At 39.2% G+C, this 19,940-nt stretch overlaps 1 protein-coding gene and 1 long non-coding RNA gene across 2 annotated transcripts; both read right to left on the minus strand.

Moving 5' to 3' along the window:
* Window positions 1-285: 285 nt before the first annotated feature.
* Window positions 286-1,702, minus strand: LOC119766263. Its single transcript, XM_038250703.1, has 2 exons — window positions 369-1,702; window positions 286-307 (listed from the first exon to the last, which is right to left on the minus strand). Exons 1-2 carry the CDS (start codon window positions 1,700-1,702, stop codon window positions 286-288), a joined length of 1,356 nt encoding a protein of 451 aa, XP_038106631.1.
* Window positions 1,703-16,184: 14,482 nt separating this feature from the next.
* Window positions 16,185-16,760, minus strand: LOC119766658. The gene is made up of 2 exons (XR_005277036.1): window positions 16,646-16,760; window positions 16,185-16,545 (listed from the first exon to the last, which is right to left on the minus strand). It is a non-coding gene; the product is annotated as an uncharacterized LOC119766658 (long non-coding RNA).
* Window positions 16,761-19,940: the final 3,180 nt, after the last annotated feature.

The following is a 19,940-nucleotide window of genomic DNA, read 5'->3' on the forward strand; positions in this document are numbered from 1 at the left end:
GGTTGATAGATTGCTGGTTACCTCTTCCATGACCAGGCAATCCACAGGGGCTCGGAAATCACCATACAGAGAATGCAAAGGTACGCTTACCTCGTGAGTGATGTTGCTGCGTTTACCATTTACACCGACAACCACAGTGTTCACCGATCTTGCAGGTAGTGCCAGCTTCGATGCAAGACCAGCGCGGATGGTGCTAACCTGCGAGGCGCAGTCCAGGAGAATGCGACACTGATGCTTTGCGCCGCTGATATCCACCACCTGCGCGATGGCTGTCATCAGAAACACCTAGGAGTCGACACGAGGCTGGCTGGTTGCACACACACGACGTTGCGGACGAGCCACTTGCTGGCTGCTCCACTGCTACTGACTCGGGCTCCGATAACTCGTTCGGCTTCGACTCCTCGGGCTTCGACTCAGACTGGACGTGCGACGATCTGGCCGGCTGGGCGCTTTCGAAGTGCAACAACGTGTGGTGGCGCTTCTCACACTTTCTGCAGGAGTTCTTCGACCTGCATTCCTTGGCGCTGTGTCCTTTCTGCATGCAGTTGAAGCACAGCCTGTGCGACCTTACCTTCTCGGTTCTCTCGTTGGTGCTTAGCTTGATGAAGTCTGGGCAGCTGAAGTTGATGTGTTCGCCAGCACAGAAGTCGCACTGTGCCGAAAGATTCTCTGCTGCCGTTGCCGCATGAGACTTGTACGCCGTGATCTTTGGTGACACGGCAGGTTGTACACTCTTTGACGAGCCTCTTGCGGTCTCACAGCGCTCGAAAACGTTGCACTGCGCCATGAGATAGGCCACGGTGTCCTCGTAGTTTGGCAACTCACCGTGAGCCAGCGTTGACTCCCAGCTCTTGCGCGTATCCTTGTCCAGTGCCGCCGACAGCAGATTTACCACTACCAACTCGGACACTCCGGTCAGCTCCTGTCCGTAAAACTCAAGGTTCGCGACGTGCCGGGTGCACTCGCCCAAAAGCTCTCGCAGCTCCTTGTGCGACTCCTGTGACATCTGCTTCAGGTTGAGGAGGCCACGAATGTGAGCGTCCACGATGATCCGCTTGTTCCCGAATTGCTCCTCAAGCAGATTCCAAGCGTGCTCGTAGTTGTTGTCGTTGATCGTCTTCGCGTCGATGAAACCGGCGGCCGAACCAACGAGAGCTTTGTCCAGGTGATACAATTTGATTGCATCGGAATCTCGCGACTGGCTCATTAGATCGAGGAACATTGACTTGAATTTGGGCCAATTTTCATACTTGCCGTCGAAGCTCGGCAACGGGACTTTCAGCGGTTGTTGATGGATGGCGACTCTCTCTTGTTGCTGCTCTGCCCGTGGTGCTTGTGCCAGGGACACAGTTTCCAGGGTGGTCAGCACCAGCGCGTACTGCTCTTCGAACGTGTTGCATTTGTCCATGTGTTCCTGCACTTGCTCATCATCGACCAGATCCAGTATTTGGTCGTGATAGCAGTGCCACTCCGAGTAGTACTGGTTGAGCTGCTTCTGGAACACAAGCAGCTGCGCTTGGGTCAGCCCGTTTCCGATCGTGTCGACGGATTTCTTGGTGTTGGTTACCTTGGCCATCGATTGGCCACGCTTCCGGATGAGCAGCTTCACCTTCTTTGCCTCATCCTCTTCCTTACCTTTGCCCTTGGCGCTTTTTGCGCTCTTCGCGCTTTTCACGCTTGCCACACTTGAAACCACCGACATTGCTCAATTTGAAGAAAAACCACCAAAAGAAGAAGAACGCAAACTGGTTGCCGTTCACCACCACACTTTGAGCAATGCCGAGACCACTTTTCAATTGCCGGGCTCTTCCTTTTGCAGGAATCACTTTTTCACTTCCGCTTGTTGATTTTGCACTTGTTGCACCACTTCTCACAAGACGCTCCACATACCCATCTTGTTTTCACTCGACCAGTCACGAAAGCACTTCAGGCCGCCATCCTGGCTTACAGCTTGTGTCCACTTTTCCACCACGGCTTCCGGAAGATTTCCGTCCAACCCGTGCTCGCGGAACTTATCCGGTTCGGAACGGACCAAATGTTTGTGATTGGGCTTGGGCGGAAAGGTTCCGGAATGAAAACACTCGAGAATTTTCTTAACAATCGTTAATACGTCTTTCTCGCACAAACTCGTGGACTGTAATGCTGCTCGTCGTTGTTGCTGCGCGCTGAGCGATCGCTTTTCTCTCTCGTTCTCTCGTCGTTCCTTGCTCTCCCCAACTCTCCGCTAACGGCGCGCGTTTCTCGAGGGGTTCGTCGATGCGTTTGGCTGGGCGATCGTAGTAGGCTTGGGGTTGGACACTGCGCAAACTTTTCACTTTCCTGTAAAACGTCAACTTCTTCGGTTCAGGACCGAACAGCTTGTGTGCTGATGGACTCAAAATTCTGCTACCTACCAGAAAGGATTACAACTACGTTCGGGATTTCCTGAACAACACAAAGATTGAATACTACAGCCATGACGATCCAAGTAAACACCCCATGAAACAGGTCCTCCGAGGCCTGTACGACATGGATGTGAGTGTGCTGAAAGAAGAGCTCAAAACTCTTAAGTTGAACGTGATCGAAGTCTTCAAGATGACGAGACACAACAAGGACATCAAGTATCGTGATGAACTGTACCTGGTTCATCTCGAGAAAGGATCGACAACGCCGTCTGAGCTGAAAGCAGTTCGGGCAATTTTCAACATCATCATGACTTGGGAACGTTATCGTCCAGTGCACCGTGACGCGACGCAATGTTCGAACTGCTTGCAGTTTTTTTTTTTTTATTTGTGGTTGTCAAAAGACAGGCTAAGACCACAGTTGGTCCATCTGGCCGTGCTTGCAGTTTTGACACACAGCAAAAAATAATGTAAAAATGGAAGGTTGAAACATAGACTAATAAAAGACTACTCACTGGGCTCTGAACCATGACTCAACCTTTTATGACCCCTCGGCACGTCCGGTTCACTGTCAAATATGACAGATCAAAATGTCAAGAACTGGCTCCACTGTCGATTTTCTGACGATTCTTTTTTTGTTTGTTTTTGTTTTGATTTGTTATTCTAAACAAACACACACATTCGCACAGGGGAAGGGCCATGAACGTTTGGTTTCACCCCAAGTCACCGATGGAACGTATGTCCATCGGTTCCGGGTTGGTCGGCAGCTGTCGCATCCGGTCATGTAACGTCGACTATCTGACACACAAGGAACTTTAAACCTTTACGTAAGGCATTCTGAGCTTTCCGGAAAGCCCGCGATGACGTTAGAGTGACAACTCCGGGACCGGTTCTGGGGTTCCATGTACCGGGATGGCACTCGTGACTTTTCGGTGGAATCGAATCGAGTTTCATCGATCGCGTAGGAAGTATTCAACCGTCCTAAGACGCAGCTAAGTCCGGCTGGACTGGGGCCTCTGCTACTGGTGGCTGTTGGCGGGTCCGGCTGGTCTGAGGCTTCTTCTGGAACTGGAACTGGACTGGAGTGGAGCTGGCTGGAACTGACTGGAACTAATTCTGGAACTAACTTGCCCTCCTCAAGAATTTTGGGGTTTTTATAGTCAGTCCCCGAAAACTCTACTAAATTTTGTTCTACTAAAAGTGGTCCGTTTCGATGAGAAGCATCGATGAACCTCATGAATTAAATTGTGCAGACCTCTGCAATTCTTCATGACTTTCCGTATGGTGTAGTGAGTACACCTCAAAATCGGAAGTCATGGGTTCGAACCATTGTCGTGAAACTTTAAATTATGTTATAGGAATATCAAAATAATGTTCCTCAAATATTCTCAAAAATGTAAGTCAATAATGAGAAGGTCGAATTCTCCATTGAACAAACATGCCAATGAATTTGGTTAAGCCACACCTTCAATTTCCCTGTGGAATAACATCGCACATTCATAATTGAAAGCTTAACCATTTTTTGATTGCCTAATAATTGGCGAAAATTAATAAAGGGCTTTTCAGGTGAGGATGACTCATGATCCACACCTGTACATAAGCTTAATTATTTGTCGCGCAACGCGAGTCGACGGGTAAAATTATTTATGCTTGCGTTAGCGCGCATGGTCAGAACTGTGGTGAGGTTCGAAAAATGGACAAATTTAATGATTTAAATTTGAGGTCGCTGCATTCCCCCACACTTACCAGCTAGATGTTTGTATTCTTGAAAAGCATTAAGAACATCTATCGAAAGTTATTTGTTGGTTGGAAGAATATTCCCAAAGTCAATAATTTAAATTGTGTAAAAAATACTTTGCAAAAATTCATAAAAAGATACTTTGATGGCTGGCTATAAAATATTGATTTAAAAAAATTGGTTCGGTTAATCTCCCCCACACTTATCAGCTAGATGATCGTCTGAAAGAAATGATCATCTATGGAAAGAATACTGTCGGGTGTAGTGATCGCGCGGTTTACAATTTGTTTTTCTTGTGCTTTCTTGTAAATTGTTTTATAATTATAATTGCTCTTTTGATTTTTCTACTGTAAAATTTTTTCATTACTCTTTTGATCTTCTGTCCTGTTAAATTACCTGAATTACCGTTTTGAACTTCTCTATTAAAATATTTTCGTTGAAACTGATTTAAATAAACTTGCATTTGAAGTTAATTTTCATTATTTATCCTAAAAAAATCATTTCATATTTCCCACTGTAAGCAAAATCTGTTGTAGAACTGTGTTGATCGGCTGGTTGTTATCGTTGTCGTCTTCCATCAAAAATCGTCTCTATCGTGAGGCTATTCATTCCACAGTGACTTGGTCAATTGGTCAGTTTTCGAGGCTAAGGTGTTGAATTTCGTCGATTAGTGCAATTGTCGTTTCCATCATGAATTATGCTTCATAACCCAACTGTGTGTTGACTGTGGTCAATTTTGAGAGTGCATTGACTTCTCACTTGCTGAGTATTGTGAATTGTTTGTAAATCCAGTATTTTTTTTTTCAATTGACTTTTCCAGTTGCTTTGTATCTTTGACAATCTCAAAATATTGACATCGGTTGATGTAATTCTTTTTTCAAATGTTTAGGAAATGTTGTTTGTCCAAATTTGTCTTTTCTTGTAATTTGCAACTTTGGTTATTGTGAATTAATGACATCGGGTGATGTTATCATTTGTTTATCTTGAACTTCTCCTTTTCCATAGTTTCAGACGTGCAGTATGATCTCAACTTTTTTTTTTTTTTTTTTTGTTCCATAATTGATGTTTCGCATTTCAATCATCTTTACTTCGCATGATTCCACATTTCGGTTGGTAATTTTTTTACGTGAATGTCTCGTTACTAGAATTGCGTCTTAATCCGACTCGATCCTCATTGGTATGACCTTTTTGCAACAACATCAACACCGTTACCTGTTCAGCCTCCCGCATGACTTTGCCACTCACCATCTTGCCATCACAAACTTCTGCATACGAACGCGTAGAACTTCTCAGCATACGAACGCGTCGATCATCTCAAGTCGTCTCGTCTCTCATCTCTGCCATATTTTACTTCAGTTTCTAATTTAGTTTCTCCCACAAAATGTCTTACTTGTTTTCTTCGTATGAACAATATTTTATAATTTTCAGGAATCTAGCGGTTAATTTCTGTGCCAAATTGACATTTACTTACAATCTTATAAATCTTGTTGATATTTTTATATGAAATCTGTTCTATTATTTTTAATACTTAAAAAAAATCAGTTCTAATTGACTATTATTTTTATACTTGAATAAAAAAAATTACTCTACAAAGTTTTTCATTGATCTATACATCCTATCATCTTGTCATTGCTAAACTGCGTATGTTAAAATATCCCTTTCTGTTATTCCAACTTTTTATGAAATCTGTATGTCATTCATTGTTTTCAAATCTGTTACATTCATTCAATCAATTTGTTTATTTGAGCAATTCGCAATAAAATGCTGAATTTGCAAGAAAATTAGTTTGTTCAATAATCATTCATGATAATCTTTCTGAATTTTTTCTTATCCCTCTGAATTTTATCAGTTTAAAGGTGTTTTACCCTTGAAGCTAAATTTTATCCCTTGATTTTCCCTTGAAGCATTATTTATCCCTTGATTTTCCTTTGAAGCATTATTTATCCATTCCCTTTTATTATCATTTGACTATCCCCGTAAAGTGCAAATGTTTTGAAATGTTTTTAACATATTGAATCCCCCCATGGATTACAACTGTTTGAAGCTTTATTCGACATAAAAACTCTCCCCATAGAGTACAATTGTCTACTTTTTAATCCCTTTGGCGTTGCTTTATCAGTTTATGTATCCCTAGATCGGAACTTTTACCGTCCTTTTCGATCTTTTTAGATTCCCCACGATATACTCACAAATTTTACCCTTCCTTGAGCTGAATTCCATATTCGTCCTTGTTGAAATTTGTTGTCTACTTGATCGTCTTCCATTGGTTTCCTGTAAATCCTTCGTATAAGCATATAACATTCTGAAAATAAATTCTTAATACTTTGTTAAGTAAATTATAAAACACATGTTTACATTCAACAATCATTCTGGGCTGCAGTCCCTTGTCCAATTATTTTCACACACATTCTTACTTGCATACATGTTGTTCTGAAACATTTAATAATCACACCATCTTCATTTGCTTGTCGTTGAAATTTCATTATTGTTCAGTCCGTTTGATTTGTTTTTATTTGTAGTTAAAAATTGCGTCATTGTTTTTTCTAATACTCTATTAACCCATTTTAGCTCAATTAAGTATATTCCCAAAATTGCAACCCAACAGCTTCTTAATTGTTTTAACGTGTTTCATCACTGCTTCATTATTATGTTTATATTTGATCATAATCGCTTCACGTGTATTTCAAAAAAAAATGTATAAACTCATTACTGGTATTTTTCTTATTCTGTTTCTTGTTTAAACCCCATCAATTCAATCATTTATAAAAATTATCTTTCATCCCCAATTCATAACATTCTTGTTTGCGCATTTTTTTTTTTTTTATAATAATCATTCATATTTTGTTTAACTCAGCATTAATTCATTTATCATATCAAATCAATCATATATTCTTTTTTTCATGTTTATTTTTCTATATAAAAAAATCAGTATCAGTTACAAACACATTTGTTTGATTCATTTAGTCCTCTTGATAACAATCGTTTTTTTTTTAATTCATCAATCATATCAATTCAATAAGTTTATTTTTATTATTATTATTTTTGTTCAATATACATAAATAATCCCGTGTGTTGAAAATAAATATTTTCATTAATTGTAGTCTTTTGATATTAATCGTTTATGATACTATGTCATTCATTGCATAAATCGCTTATTTTTTTAACTTTATTTTAATTGTACTGTAATTGTCATTTCAAAATATTTTATCTTGTATTGGAGCATTTAATTTTAAGGTATTTTCATTATATATTGTTAAAAAAATGTTAAATGTATGTTAATACGGGTATATTGTGAACTATCATTTAGTGTTATGTTAATCATTATATTTTCTTAGTCTATTATTATGTACATCTTCAAATTTGTTTCCATTTTTAATAGTGGTCGTTTGATCGCTGTTAAATTTAACGATATCATAAGGGCCTCGCCACTTATTTTGTAACTTTTGACCAATTCCTGTCTGTACCATTTGTACCAAAACTCTATCTCCCCACATTGGTACCCAATCATTTGTCTTTTTGTCATAAATTTCCTTTCTCTTTTCTTTAGACAATATTAAGTTGTTTCTAGCAGTTTCATGAGCATCCTTGAATATATCTTTCATTGAACAAATATAGTCGTCATAATTTAAATCTGAATCATTGATTTTATAAATTGTGCTTGGTATAGTAGCTTTTCTTCCATACAAAAGTTCATAGGGAGAATATCCAGTTGATGAATTTTCTGTAGTGTTGTATTCAAACATAAAATATGGTATTAATTCATCCCAACATTGTGGATCTTTGCCAATAAAATTTCGTAAATAAACTTTCAACTCTCTATTTGATCTTTCTACTAAATTAGCTTGAGGATGATATGCACTTGTAATGATCTTTTTAATGTGTAATATTTTGCATGTATGTTGCAATAATTTGCTTACAAAGTTTGTACCTCGATCGGTTACAACTTCTTTAGGAGCACCAAATTTACAAACAAAGTTTTCAACAAAAGTTCTAGCAACTGTTGCACTTTCTTGGTTTTCCATGGGAGCTACAATCAAAAATCTTGTTAAATCATCTTGTATCACAAGTCCACAATTGTTTCCATTATTAGAAATTGGTAACATAACCACATCCATATAAATTTTATCAAAGGGTTCATACGATGTTGTCGTAATTTTCATTGGCATCTTATTTGCTGGCCATATTTTATTCTTTTGACAAGAATCGCATTGCTTTACATAATTCAAAACATCTCTTCGCATATTTTCCCATGTAAATAGAGGACTCATTCTTTTATCATTTGTTTACCTCCGACGTGACCACCCAACGGTGCGTCGTGAAAATCTTTAAGCACTTGATCTCTGTCTTCTGGCTTTACATAAATTCGTTCATTTTCTGTTGCATATAGTGTAAATGACTTTGAAAGTTTCATTGCAAAAATCGTAATAAGTTTAGTTCCAACTCTGTTTTAAATATTCTATGAGAAATAATTTGTATAACTGATGCATCTTTAGCAAAATCAGGATAATCTTTAAAGCTTTCAAATAAACCATCGAAAAATTCTTCATTCTTAACTGCTGAACGATATGTTCCATTCAAAATTAAACCCCAAATTTTCTTTTGCGGGAATACAAATATATTTTCTTTGGTGTAATCCTTAATACCATGTGGAAGGTCAATGTATTTACTCAATTCTTTGTGTACCGTAACACTGTTTACTATCATAAATGTAGCTTCGGCTTGTTCAAATGGTATAATATTTTTAGAAAATTTTAAAACGTTAAAATCGATATCTGTATCTTGGAAATCCTTGTAGGTAAATGTTTTATCGTTGCTATCATCGTCATTATCTAAATTTATGTCAATTTGTTGAAGTCCATTCATATTATTATTCCAATTATTATTGTTTCTAGATGAATTCTGTCTGTTTGGAGTATTTGTTGAGTTTTGATTATCTGAAATATTTTGTCTATTTTGTTTTGCTTGTTGACGAGTTGTAATTGCTACTAATTTTGATGCTTGTTTATCATCTGCATGATCTTCATCATTATTTAAACGTGAGAGAAAATCTGCAACCACATTTTCCTTTCCTTGCTTGTAACGAATTTCACATCCAATGCCTTGGATTTTTAAACGAAGCTTTGTCAACGTTGGTGAAGTTTCCTTCAAATGCCATAGAGCTACCAATGGTCTATGATCTGTGTAAACGATAAAATCTTGGTTATAAATAAAATGTTTGAAGTGGTCTACTGCCCAAACAATAGCTAGTAGTTCTTTCTCGATAGTAAAATAATTTCTTTCAGCCCCGATAAGCGCACGACTTGCGTAAGCGATGGGGTGATCATTTGACTTCTCATTAGTAAGAACTGCTCCGATAGCATAATCACTAGCATCAGTTGTCAAAACAAATTTGTCATTGTAGTTTGGTCTAACTAAAACTGGTTCTGAAATTAAATAGTTTTTAATTCTTCAAACGCATTTTCGCATTCTTCTGTCCAAATAAATTTCACATTTTTCTTTAATAATGCATTAAGTGGCTTACGTTTATCTGCAATGTTTGGAATAAATTTTCCATAGAAATTAACAGTTCCCAAAAATGATCTCACATTTTTAATCGTCTGCGGCCTTTTCATGTTTTTGATTGTATCAATATTTTCACTAGTTGGTCGAATACCTTCTTCATTAATAATATGACCCAAATATCTGACTTCTTTGTGTAAAATTTTACATTTTGATGGTTCAACTTTTAAATTATGTTCATGCAATGCATTCAAAACTTTATATAAATTTTCATTGTGTTCTTCGATAGTTCTACCGAATACAATAATATCATCCAAGTATACAAACGCATTAACTGGTTGTATTTCGTAAATAAGTGTGAATGTAAATTTTTGAAATGTTGATGGACTATTTTTCAGTCCCATTGGCATTCTTAAAAATTCATAATGTCCTAGAAATGTTGAAAAGCGGTTTTCGCAGCATCCTTTGGGTTGATTGGGATTTGATAAAATCCTGATTTCAAGTCAATAGTTGAGAAATATCGAGCATCTCCAATACTGTCCAAAATTTCGCTAATAAGCGGTATAGGGTACACAAATGGTTTAGTAATTGTATTTAGGTCTCGAAAATCCACTACAATTCTGTAGCGTTTGTTGCCTTCGGCGTCTAAGTCTTTCTTTGGGATGCATAATACTGGTGCATTCCACGGACTTTACTTGGGCGTATTATCCCTAATTTTAGCATTTCTTCCACTTGTTCTTCTACGTGTTTCTTGGTAGCTTCAGGAAATCTATATTGTCTTTTATTAATTGGAATTTCAGTTGTTGTTTCTATATCGTGCATGGTTAAATTGGTATAAGTCAACTCGTCACCCTCTAAATAAAATATTTCATTAAAATCATTCAAAATATTATTAATTTCTTGATTGATATCACCTTTCAAGTGGTCTGTTTTAACCAATTCATAAATTTTTCTCATTCTTTCGTTGCCTGTAAGTTTCTCATGCTTCATGTTTTCAATCACATCATAATCCCGATCGTTTTCTAAATTCATCTCTTTTGGGTAATCTTGGTTATCATCATCAATTTCAATTTGATCGTCATAATACTCTTCAATGTACGGTTGGATTCTGCCATTGCAGCCATTGTCATTTTCATAATTATTTCCATTATTTTCATCGTAATTTGTATTAAAATTGTCATAACTATTTGCTTCAATACCTGCCATATTTACTTTGTTTATATTTTCAATGTCATTGATTCTAAATAAATTGGTCATTTCATGATTATTATATTGCATATTATTTGTGTCAGGCGTTCGTAAAACTATGTTGTCGAAACTTTGACTAATATATAAGGTGTATTTCTTTAGAAAATGTGCTCCAAGAATTGCATCATCAGCGAAATGCTTCAAAATGTAGAACTTTTCCTCGTATTTTGAATTTCCTATCAATAAAATCATATTTACAGATCCTACTGTATCTTCTGCTATTCCATGAACCCCTCTAATGGAAATTCTATCGTTGAAATCAATGTTAGTTAAACGCATATTACTAACCACATCCCATCTTACAAAATTGTTACATGATGCGGAGTCAATTATAAATTTGTGAAATTTTGTTGGCCTTGCCAAGGTAGCAATATTTGCATAAAATATTGAATCATTATTGAAATTGATTTTTAATGTTTCATGTGGTGGAATGTATTCGTTAAATTGCAGTTTAAAATTATTTGGAATTTGATTTTTATTGCGTCGACTATTTGTATAAGTTCGTTTTAAAGTGCTCTTTGCAGTATTCGTTTTATAACATTCATAAAATTTGTTAGCTTGATAATTATTTCTTTGATAAATTTTTTTATTTTTATTGTTCCTGTAATTTCTGAATTTTCTGTCAAAATTAAGGTTTGAATTTTCAGTACTAGCAAGTAACCTTTGTTCGAGAGTTCTTAAAGACTCTCTGTCAATTCGTTCATTTTCTAAAAATTCTAGCAAATTTTCCAACTTCATATGACGGTTATTAGTGGCAATTGCTTTGATTTCATTATTTATAATTCCAACTATAAAGTGGCTTTTTAAGCAATAAGCTGTAAATGAATTTTCGTTGCAACTTTGATCAATTTTTATGATTTCGTATTTTATGTCAAGAACTCTTCCTGCATATGATTTAAATGATTCATCCCGTCCTTGATTCAGAGTTTCAATTTGTTCAATTATACTACCAAAAGTAGTTTTGATACCAAACTCTCTAATTAAATTTGCCTTGGTTTCTTCCCAAGTGCTTGCATAAATTCGGTTAATACGTGCTGCTGCTTTAAATTTTAGTTTCATAAAAACAATATTTAAAAATTTACTCTGATCTTCGCCTTCAGGAATTTGATCAGCATAATAATCTATTAATATTAAAAATTGCTCCAGTGAGTCTAATGACCCATCAAATTCTGGAATAAGCTGGATTAAATCCGTCATCTCCAAATTCGCCATCTTTAACGGTGCAAATCAACAAGAGCTTTTGGACCAAGATTTTTGTTACAGATATTTTAGTATTTTCGAAACTACGGGAACTATCGATATAATGTTTTATTCATCCCTAAAGTACTGTCTACTAAGTGATTTACAACAAAATTTGCCTGTTTTTACAATCAGATTTGTGCAGGATTGGGTCCGAAAGTTTGTCAATTTTGGCATAAGAAGACAACAACTTCCTTGGTTGCTGTGCACCCTTTTAAGCGTGTTTTTAACTATTTACATCAAATTTCGGTATAACTTTTGTTTACTCACCCTAAACTGCCAGATTTCCATGGTCGTCTTCTTGGGTGTCCGATGCGGCTGAATTTCGTCTCCAGTTGATCCAGATGATCTCGTCATTGTTGAATCCCTAGTGTTGTCCATCGTTGGCCGGTTTTGAAATTTTCGATGCTTCTGCCATTGGTCGAGCCCGTTTTGATTCCATCTCGTACTGCTGCACATTTGCTTCCATCTTAGAACTCCTCACATAACATTTTCTTCAATTTAACGTTTTTTTACACTATTTTAACTGTTTGTTACTTCGCGAAATCATTTTGTTCATTAACTTTCACGCATAGTCACATTTTCAACTCTCGGTTTTGTCCAGTCATAATGGCGTGTCCAAACACACACAGCGTTGCTTTCCGCTGTCACCACCTGAACGGCCCGAGCGGTTTAGGCTTTCAGGATTTTTGTGATATTTACTTGTAGAGTCAAAACAGATCAGTAAACATCACTTATCTGTATATTACACTTTTTGAAGATTACATTTTTGCGGTAACACTTTCAACTTCAACGCGCACGATCACATCACTCAACTTTTTGTTGCTAATTTCATTAAGACTTTCGTCGAGCCAATTCTCTACGTTGAAGCCAGACTTGTCCTCCAGACCTCTTCGCCGAGCCATGCCAGACCCCGAACTCCTAAATCCCGGGTGGACTCTTCACAGCGGCTAAGTCCCGGCGGACTCTTCACAGCGGCTAAGTCCCGGCGGACTCTTCACAGCGGCTAAGTCCCGGCGGACTCTTCACGGCGGCTAAGTCCCGGCGGACTGCGGCTTCCACCGCTAAGTCCGGCTGGACTGGGGCCTCTGCTACTGGTGGCTGTTGGCGGGTCCGGCTGGTCTGAGGCTTCTTCTGGAACTGGAACTGGACTGGAGTGGAGCTGGCTGGAACTGACTGGAACTAATTCTGGAACTAACTTGCCCTCCTCAAGAATTTTGGGGTTTTTATAGTCAGTCCCCGAAAACTCTACTAAATTTTGTTCTACTAAAAGTGGTCCGTTTCGATGAGAAGCATCGATGAACCTCATGAATTAAATTGTGCAGACCTCTGCAATTCTTCATGACTTTCCGTATGGTGTAGTGAGTACACCTCAAAATCGGAAGTCATGGGTTCGAACCATTGTCGTGAAACTTTAAATTATGTTATAGGAATATCAAAATAATGTTCCTCAAATATTCTCAAAAATGTAAGTCAATAATGAGAAGGTCGAATTCTCCATTGAACAAACATGCCAATGAATTTGGTTAAGCCACACCTTCAATTTCCCTGTGGAATAACATCGCACATTCATAATTGAAAGCTTAACCATTTTTTTGATTGCCTAATAATTGGCGAAAATTAATAAAGGGCTTTTCAGGTGAGGATGACTCATGATCCACACCTGTACATAAGCTTAATTATTTGTCGCGCAACGCGAGTCGACGGGTAAAATTATTTATGCTTGCGTTAGCGCGCATGGTCAGAACTGTGGTGAGGTTCGAAAAATGGACAAATTTAATGATTTAAATTTGAGGTCGCTGCACCCTTCTGCCAGGCATCATCCGATAGGTGGCCAGGTGACCATTTCGCAGAACATGTGAATCATTAAGAAATGACGTGGACACTTCAAAAAAGACTCCCCTACTACCCGGAATTCGGTATTTTACCAATATACTCTGCGAACACATTGACCAAAAGCTTTATTTCATATATTTTCACATAATAAGTATCCTTAACCTTTTAAATAAGCCGACGACTTGGCGGCGGTAGCAGTGCCTTTTCCTCGCGGATCTTTGGTAGAGGTGATTCCAGCTCCGATGCGGTAGATCTTGAAGTTTTCCTTGATTTACATCTTCGTCTTCGTTTTGCTCACGTGCCAGCATTGCCGGTAAAAAGCTTGTCTCTTTGTCCAACCAGGTGACCATGGGCAATCCGGACAGCAGCTCTGATCCGTTCAGCTAATTCCGGCACAGCTACAACTTCCGCCAGGACATGTAGTTGAGAAAGTTGCACTGATCGTCGACTGTAGACCGGTTCCAACGTTTTGCAGAAAAACGTGTCTCGGCGGGGAATTATCACGGATCTTGTCATCACCGTGACCTTGTGGTTTCTATTCTTGAGCAGGAGCTGGTGGCTTTGGCAGGTGGGTTATGGTGAAGGTTTCCGCGTTGCTGAAGGCTGCCGCGCCAAGGTTGTTGCCAGAACGGTTTCGATTCCGGCCCTGCTAGTGCTCCACACGGACGTGGCAAATTTTCACACAACACACTCCAAAGTTAGTGGAAATCAAAACGAACAGCTGACTTTGTTGTGATTACCAAAATAAAGAAAAATAGATGCGCGCGCAAAGCAGCGCAAAACAAAATCGAAAAAAAGAAAGGGCTGCCAAGCAAATCTGTCATACGGGGGGCGAGCCGATGCGGTCCAAAGTGGTTCACGCGGTTCACAGCACATTAGTCATATTTTTTTGAAATTTTTTTTCGAAATGGTTAGTCTTTTTTTAGTCTATGGTTGAAAACAGAATGTTGAAAAAAAGAATGATGAATTTTACCTCTATAATTGTTGAATAACGATTTTTTTTTGTCAAACAGGTTTTACACAAAAAATGTGTAATATTACCCAATTTTTGATGGATATTCAACCTCGGGGCAAGACAGTGAGCAAGGGAGTTACTCTTGTTACTCTAAGTTCCTCCCGTTTCCTCTACTTTGCTCGCGTTGCTCAGAAATTTTACTTTTAACAGTTTCCCATCTCATTCTTCTTGGTTGCTCTACATTCCTCCCGATTCCTCCCGATTGCTCCCGTTTGCTCTCGGTTGCTCTGGTTGCTTCAGGAGAAATCTCTCTGGAGAGAGCAAAAAATGAGAGAAGAGCAAAACAACAAAATGACATTTCGTTGTTTATTTACACATTTTCCAGATTGAGTCGACTCGCTCAAAGAAATTTGTCGAATATTTTCTGTTCTGAGTCTGTTCTTTTAACCCCTAGCCAGGTTGCCTGGCAAGATTGGCCATATTGCACTGGAAGTGTCCCGCGTAGACCGACGGCGGATACAGAATCGATGAAACCTCCGTAAAGAATCTATCGCATCTTCGGTACTTTTAACTCCCGGCGTACGGATATGTAGGCGGCAAGAGCGAAAGGCAATCCGACGGTGGCAACGACGGCTACAAAGTCGTCCGTGGCAAGTTGGTGCTGATTGTCGGGTTGGGAAGGAAATAAAATGGCCTCCAGAGGCTGGTCGGTGTCCAGTTCCCGGTCGAAAGTACCGATCCGGAAACTGTTCGGCTATAGCAGCGGGGATTTGAACGAGAAGCAAGTTTCAATAACGTAATGGACAAGAAAAAACGTGCTACATTCCAACCGCCAGACCATGTCCGCTCTGGTCAAACTGAGGCGTTGTGTAAGGCACCCTGGCGAATCCCTCAGCATCGAGCTATCACGTTCTGGTGGTTATGTTCGAAATGATGCACATGAGTTGTCGGAGATTTCGATGCTGGATTTGTGGCGCGGTGTTTCCTGCGTACTCGGTCCACGCTCCTTTTCGAACCATAAGTTTCTACCACATGATCGGTCGGGGCTATGATAGAACGATGCTGAAACTCCTTGACAATCTTGATTTTAATCTGGACGTTTTGCTTTACCGCGACTATTCCCTCAAGCAAATGGCCATTCTTGACGCTTCGGAACAGAGATGGGAATCGACCGAGGAATCGACTGTACGGGGCTAAAGGATTAGAGGACGCGATGCTCTTGTACAAAAAAGCATCTGCTTTGCTGAAGGATTGTGGGTAATTTAACTTTGAGTAGAGAGAGTTCGCGTTTGCACTAGCAAGGCCCAGGCTGGCACGAATCAACAAAACCCCACCCCACCCCTCGGAAAACCAATTTTATTTATCAACACAAGAGTAGAATAATTACATTCGCATTATATTACAACATAATCTGTCAGCATATTACGACGGAAACACGATTTCCAGGTAACCTTTTCCGCCTTCAGCACCTGTGCCCGACCAACGGTGCACTTGTCCTTGGCCTTGGTCAGTACATCGGTTAGTACGGTCATGTCAGTTCAGTTCACTCAGATGTCCAAGGGAGTCAGTAGCTCCTGATATTGATGCGCCTCGCTCCATGACCGTTCCAACCTTGTGTTCCCGCACGGAACCAGATTCCCAAGCATGATCTGGCGGAGGAGGAAGATAAAACAAATTAGATGAGCAATGCTCGAGTAAAATTGTGCGAAAGTTCCCCAGCCCGGTTGAAAATTCCTCCTTAATACTTACAAGAACTTGATGCTTAGATGCAGCGGGTTGCCGAGCAAGACTTTCCGGCATTAGCCGCACTTTTTTCAATGTTTTATTAACAAAAACAAGAAAATAGTGCACTTTTAATAGGCACTATCGAAACGACAAAAAACAGATGCGAATGGAGAGAAACGTCAACAATGTCAAAAGTGACATTTCCGAGCAGCCAGAATGGCGTTTCTCTCGTTTCTCTCAATTTCTCTCGTTTCCTCCCGTTTGCTCCCAGAGCAACTCTCGTTTGTTCTGGTTTTTTCACTGTCTTGCCCCGAGTATTCAACATTATTTTTGCTACCCGTATACTTGAGTAATATTCATCAAATTTAGGTACAATATTCAATCACCTTTTGACCCAGGGATTTTGACAACTGTCAAACGCCAAGTTTTGAATAGTGGTTGGCAGAAGCCTGTCGGATCGTGATTCAATCGTCGCGTGTCCGGGAGTTTTGGTCGCTCGTGCGTCAAACAATCGTTGCAGATTCTGTGCCGTCGTCGTTGTGTGTTTTGGTGAGTTTGTGTTGGTGCTTCTTCCGGATCGGTTTTGAGGAAGGAGCCAGTGTGTCCGGGTGTTTACGTCCAGGAATCGTCGCCGATTCCGTGCCGCCGTCGTCGTTTGTTTTGGTGAATTTGTGTTGGTGCTTCTTCCGTTTCGGTTTGGGAGAAGTTGCCAGTGTGTCCGGGTGTTTACGTCCAGGAATCGTCGCAGATTTCGTGTCATCGTCGTCGTTTGTTTTGGTGAGTTTGTTTCCGGACCGGTTTGGATGAAGAGTCCGGGTGTTTTGGCCACTTGCGCATCCAAGAATCCTTAAAACGACATCAGATGCACCCTGAAAGTCATGAAAAAAATATTCGTTTGAATCAAATGTTTTATTTACGTTCTCTGAAATGGATGACAGTTCAATACCTATCCTTCCACTTTCTCAGCCACAAATTACACATTTTTAATGCAATAATACACATTTTTTCGTAAAATTCAACATTTTTGCGGTAAATTTCATCATTTTTTTATGTAAATTTCATCATTATTTAAGGTAAATTTCATCATTTTCTGATGAAAAATCATCATTTTCTAAGGTAAAATTTATCTTTTTTTTTTTGCCACAATATCTGTCACCATTTCCTGAAGAATATTACCGTCATTTTTTTTTTCTGTGCATGGTGGAAGGAACTGTTTCATCAAGAGTCGTTGTGCAATTTGCGGAGGTGAGTACAATCAACGAGAACATCGAAGCCAAATGCTTCAATTGTGGCGCCGACCATTCTATCAAGAATCTAAGCTGCCCAAAACGAGCTAATTTTGTAGAAATTCGGTAGCAAGCGACGACGAGGCATCAACCAAATCGTCGCAAAACACCACCAGCATTCACGGACGTGGATTTTCCTGCTTTGGCGTCGCCAGGAGCGGGGTCTGCTCGAGTGGCTCCAAATCTGCAGCCTTTGCCGTTAAATCAGCGGCAAAAAGTTGCAGAGAATACAAAACCTCCAGGCTTCAGTCAGCAACCGAGGGAAAACCAACCAACATCAACGGGTGAAGGCATTAGTGACCTGTTTTCACCACAAGAACTTTTGAACATTTTCATCAATGACAACAACTCTGCGTGGGTGCAAAACCCGCCAGGAACAAGTAAGAACGCTTAGAGCATTCATCTTAAAAAACAGTTCGTAGTTTACTCGTTCTAATGATTTTGAATTTTTCAATGAATTTAGTTTTTTAGTTTTAAGTTAGGATTAGTTGTTAAAGTGATTTTTTTTACCCAAATGTATTCGATTCAATGCAAAAATGTAAAACAATTTGAAATAAACAAATGAATGTGAACAGTTATTAATAAAACGAAAAGTACAATAAAGATGAAGAGTGTATAGATGTCGGTGAGCATCTCTATGCTTTCATGATATTGATCATACCCTAGGGCTTTTGTTAATTTGATTTGGTTAACCGCGGTGGATTTTCTCGAAATAATTCGAACTGTCAAAAATCCACCAAAGGATCTACCGGTGGGTATTTTTCTACCACAGTTTTTTGTGTGATCAATGTAGAAGATGTTTTGGTGGATTTTTGACAGTTCGAATTATTTCAAGAAAATCCACCGCGGTTAACCAAATCAAATTAACAAAAGCCCTCATGTCATAAAGGAGTCTGGGATCTGGGCTGTGTTACCTAGCGACCACGTTACCTAGATGGGAGTGTTCTAGAGGACGAGGGACAGAAAGAACGTAATGTGGACACGACTGGAACGGACGGATCTCTATAGAGTCCGAACAGTGAGCAGAATCCGGACAAGTGGTCAGTGGGCGGTCGGGAGGATTGACTACGGCAGCAATCAAGCTGCATCCGGAAAGTGTGGGTCTCTACATCTGGCGACGAGGAGTAAGTAAAGTTGTTCGGGAGTTGTTGAAAGCGCGGGGCATAGCGCTAAGTGATTACAATTGCATCAAACAGGTCAACAGGTCGGATGCATTTTCAGTGTGGTTGTGCGGTTGAACTTGAACATATTCAAGAAGGCCTTGCGGGTTGCGGTTGCTAAATTTTGGTTGGAAAGATTTTTTTTCTGTCGGATACAGACTGCTGCGCTCGTGTGCTTGACCGTACTATTTTGTCTGTACGAGATTTCTGCTTGACTACGCAATTTAGGGTAAAGGGCTGTTTGCGTTATTTACAAGTTAGATGTTTACGTGAACTGAGGAATTCGTGGATGGATCAGAAAGATTTGGACATGATTTTCAAGTTGGATGACGTTCGTGAATCAACTCTGAAGAGTTGGTGAGTTTGAAGTGCCGTTACGAATTTCATGAATTGTTTCTAAATAATATTCGTACTGTTACGTAAAAACACTCAAAATATATATATATTCCTTTGGCTCGTTGTATTAGCAGTTTTTTTTAAGTTTATATAGATTGCGTCTTTGACTACAATTATTGCTGTTAAGATCAAACATAGGAAATTGACAATATATATTTGCAGAACAAATTTTCTTCAGTGTTAAATTTGCATTTAGTTATCACAAATGTTTAGAGCAGACTCTTTTGTTACCAGATAAATGTTCAAACTATAGGCTAGTACGCTGATCAAAAGGAAAGGGGTCAAGAAATGGCTTTACGAACAACAGAACAAAGGAGAGGGAGCGATTTCTTGGGGCTTTTCTTCACCCTCTCTGGCTTGCTTTAGCTGCCGCTGCTGCCCATTTGATTTTTTTCTTAACCGGTTCCTTCCGAAGTGCGTATACCGCTTATAGAAAAAACTAATAGTTTCGTTACCGATTTACAGTATGAAAGTAAA

This window comes from Culex quinquefasciatus, chromosome 2, assembly GCF_015732765.1.
Source record: "Culex quinquefasciatus strain JHB chromosome 2, VPISU_Cqui_1.0_pri_paternal, whole genome shotgun sequence".
Classification (NCBI taxonomy): domain Eukaryota; kingdom Metazoa; phylum Arthropoda; class Insecta; order Diptera; family Culicidae; genus Culex; species Culex quinquefasciatus.

Bases quoted from the DNA above. Each gene is read 5' to 3' on its own strand.
- LOC119766263 (XM_038250703.1), bottom strand. From the start codon at position 1,702: ATGTCGGTGGTTTCAAGTGTGGCAAGCGTGAAAAGCGCGAAGAGCGCA. The intron at 308-368 runs GTCAGTAGCAGT...GTGTGCAACCAG, and splicing joins AACGAGTTATCGGAGCCCGA to CCAGCCTCGTGTCGACTCCT.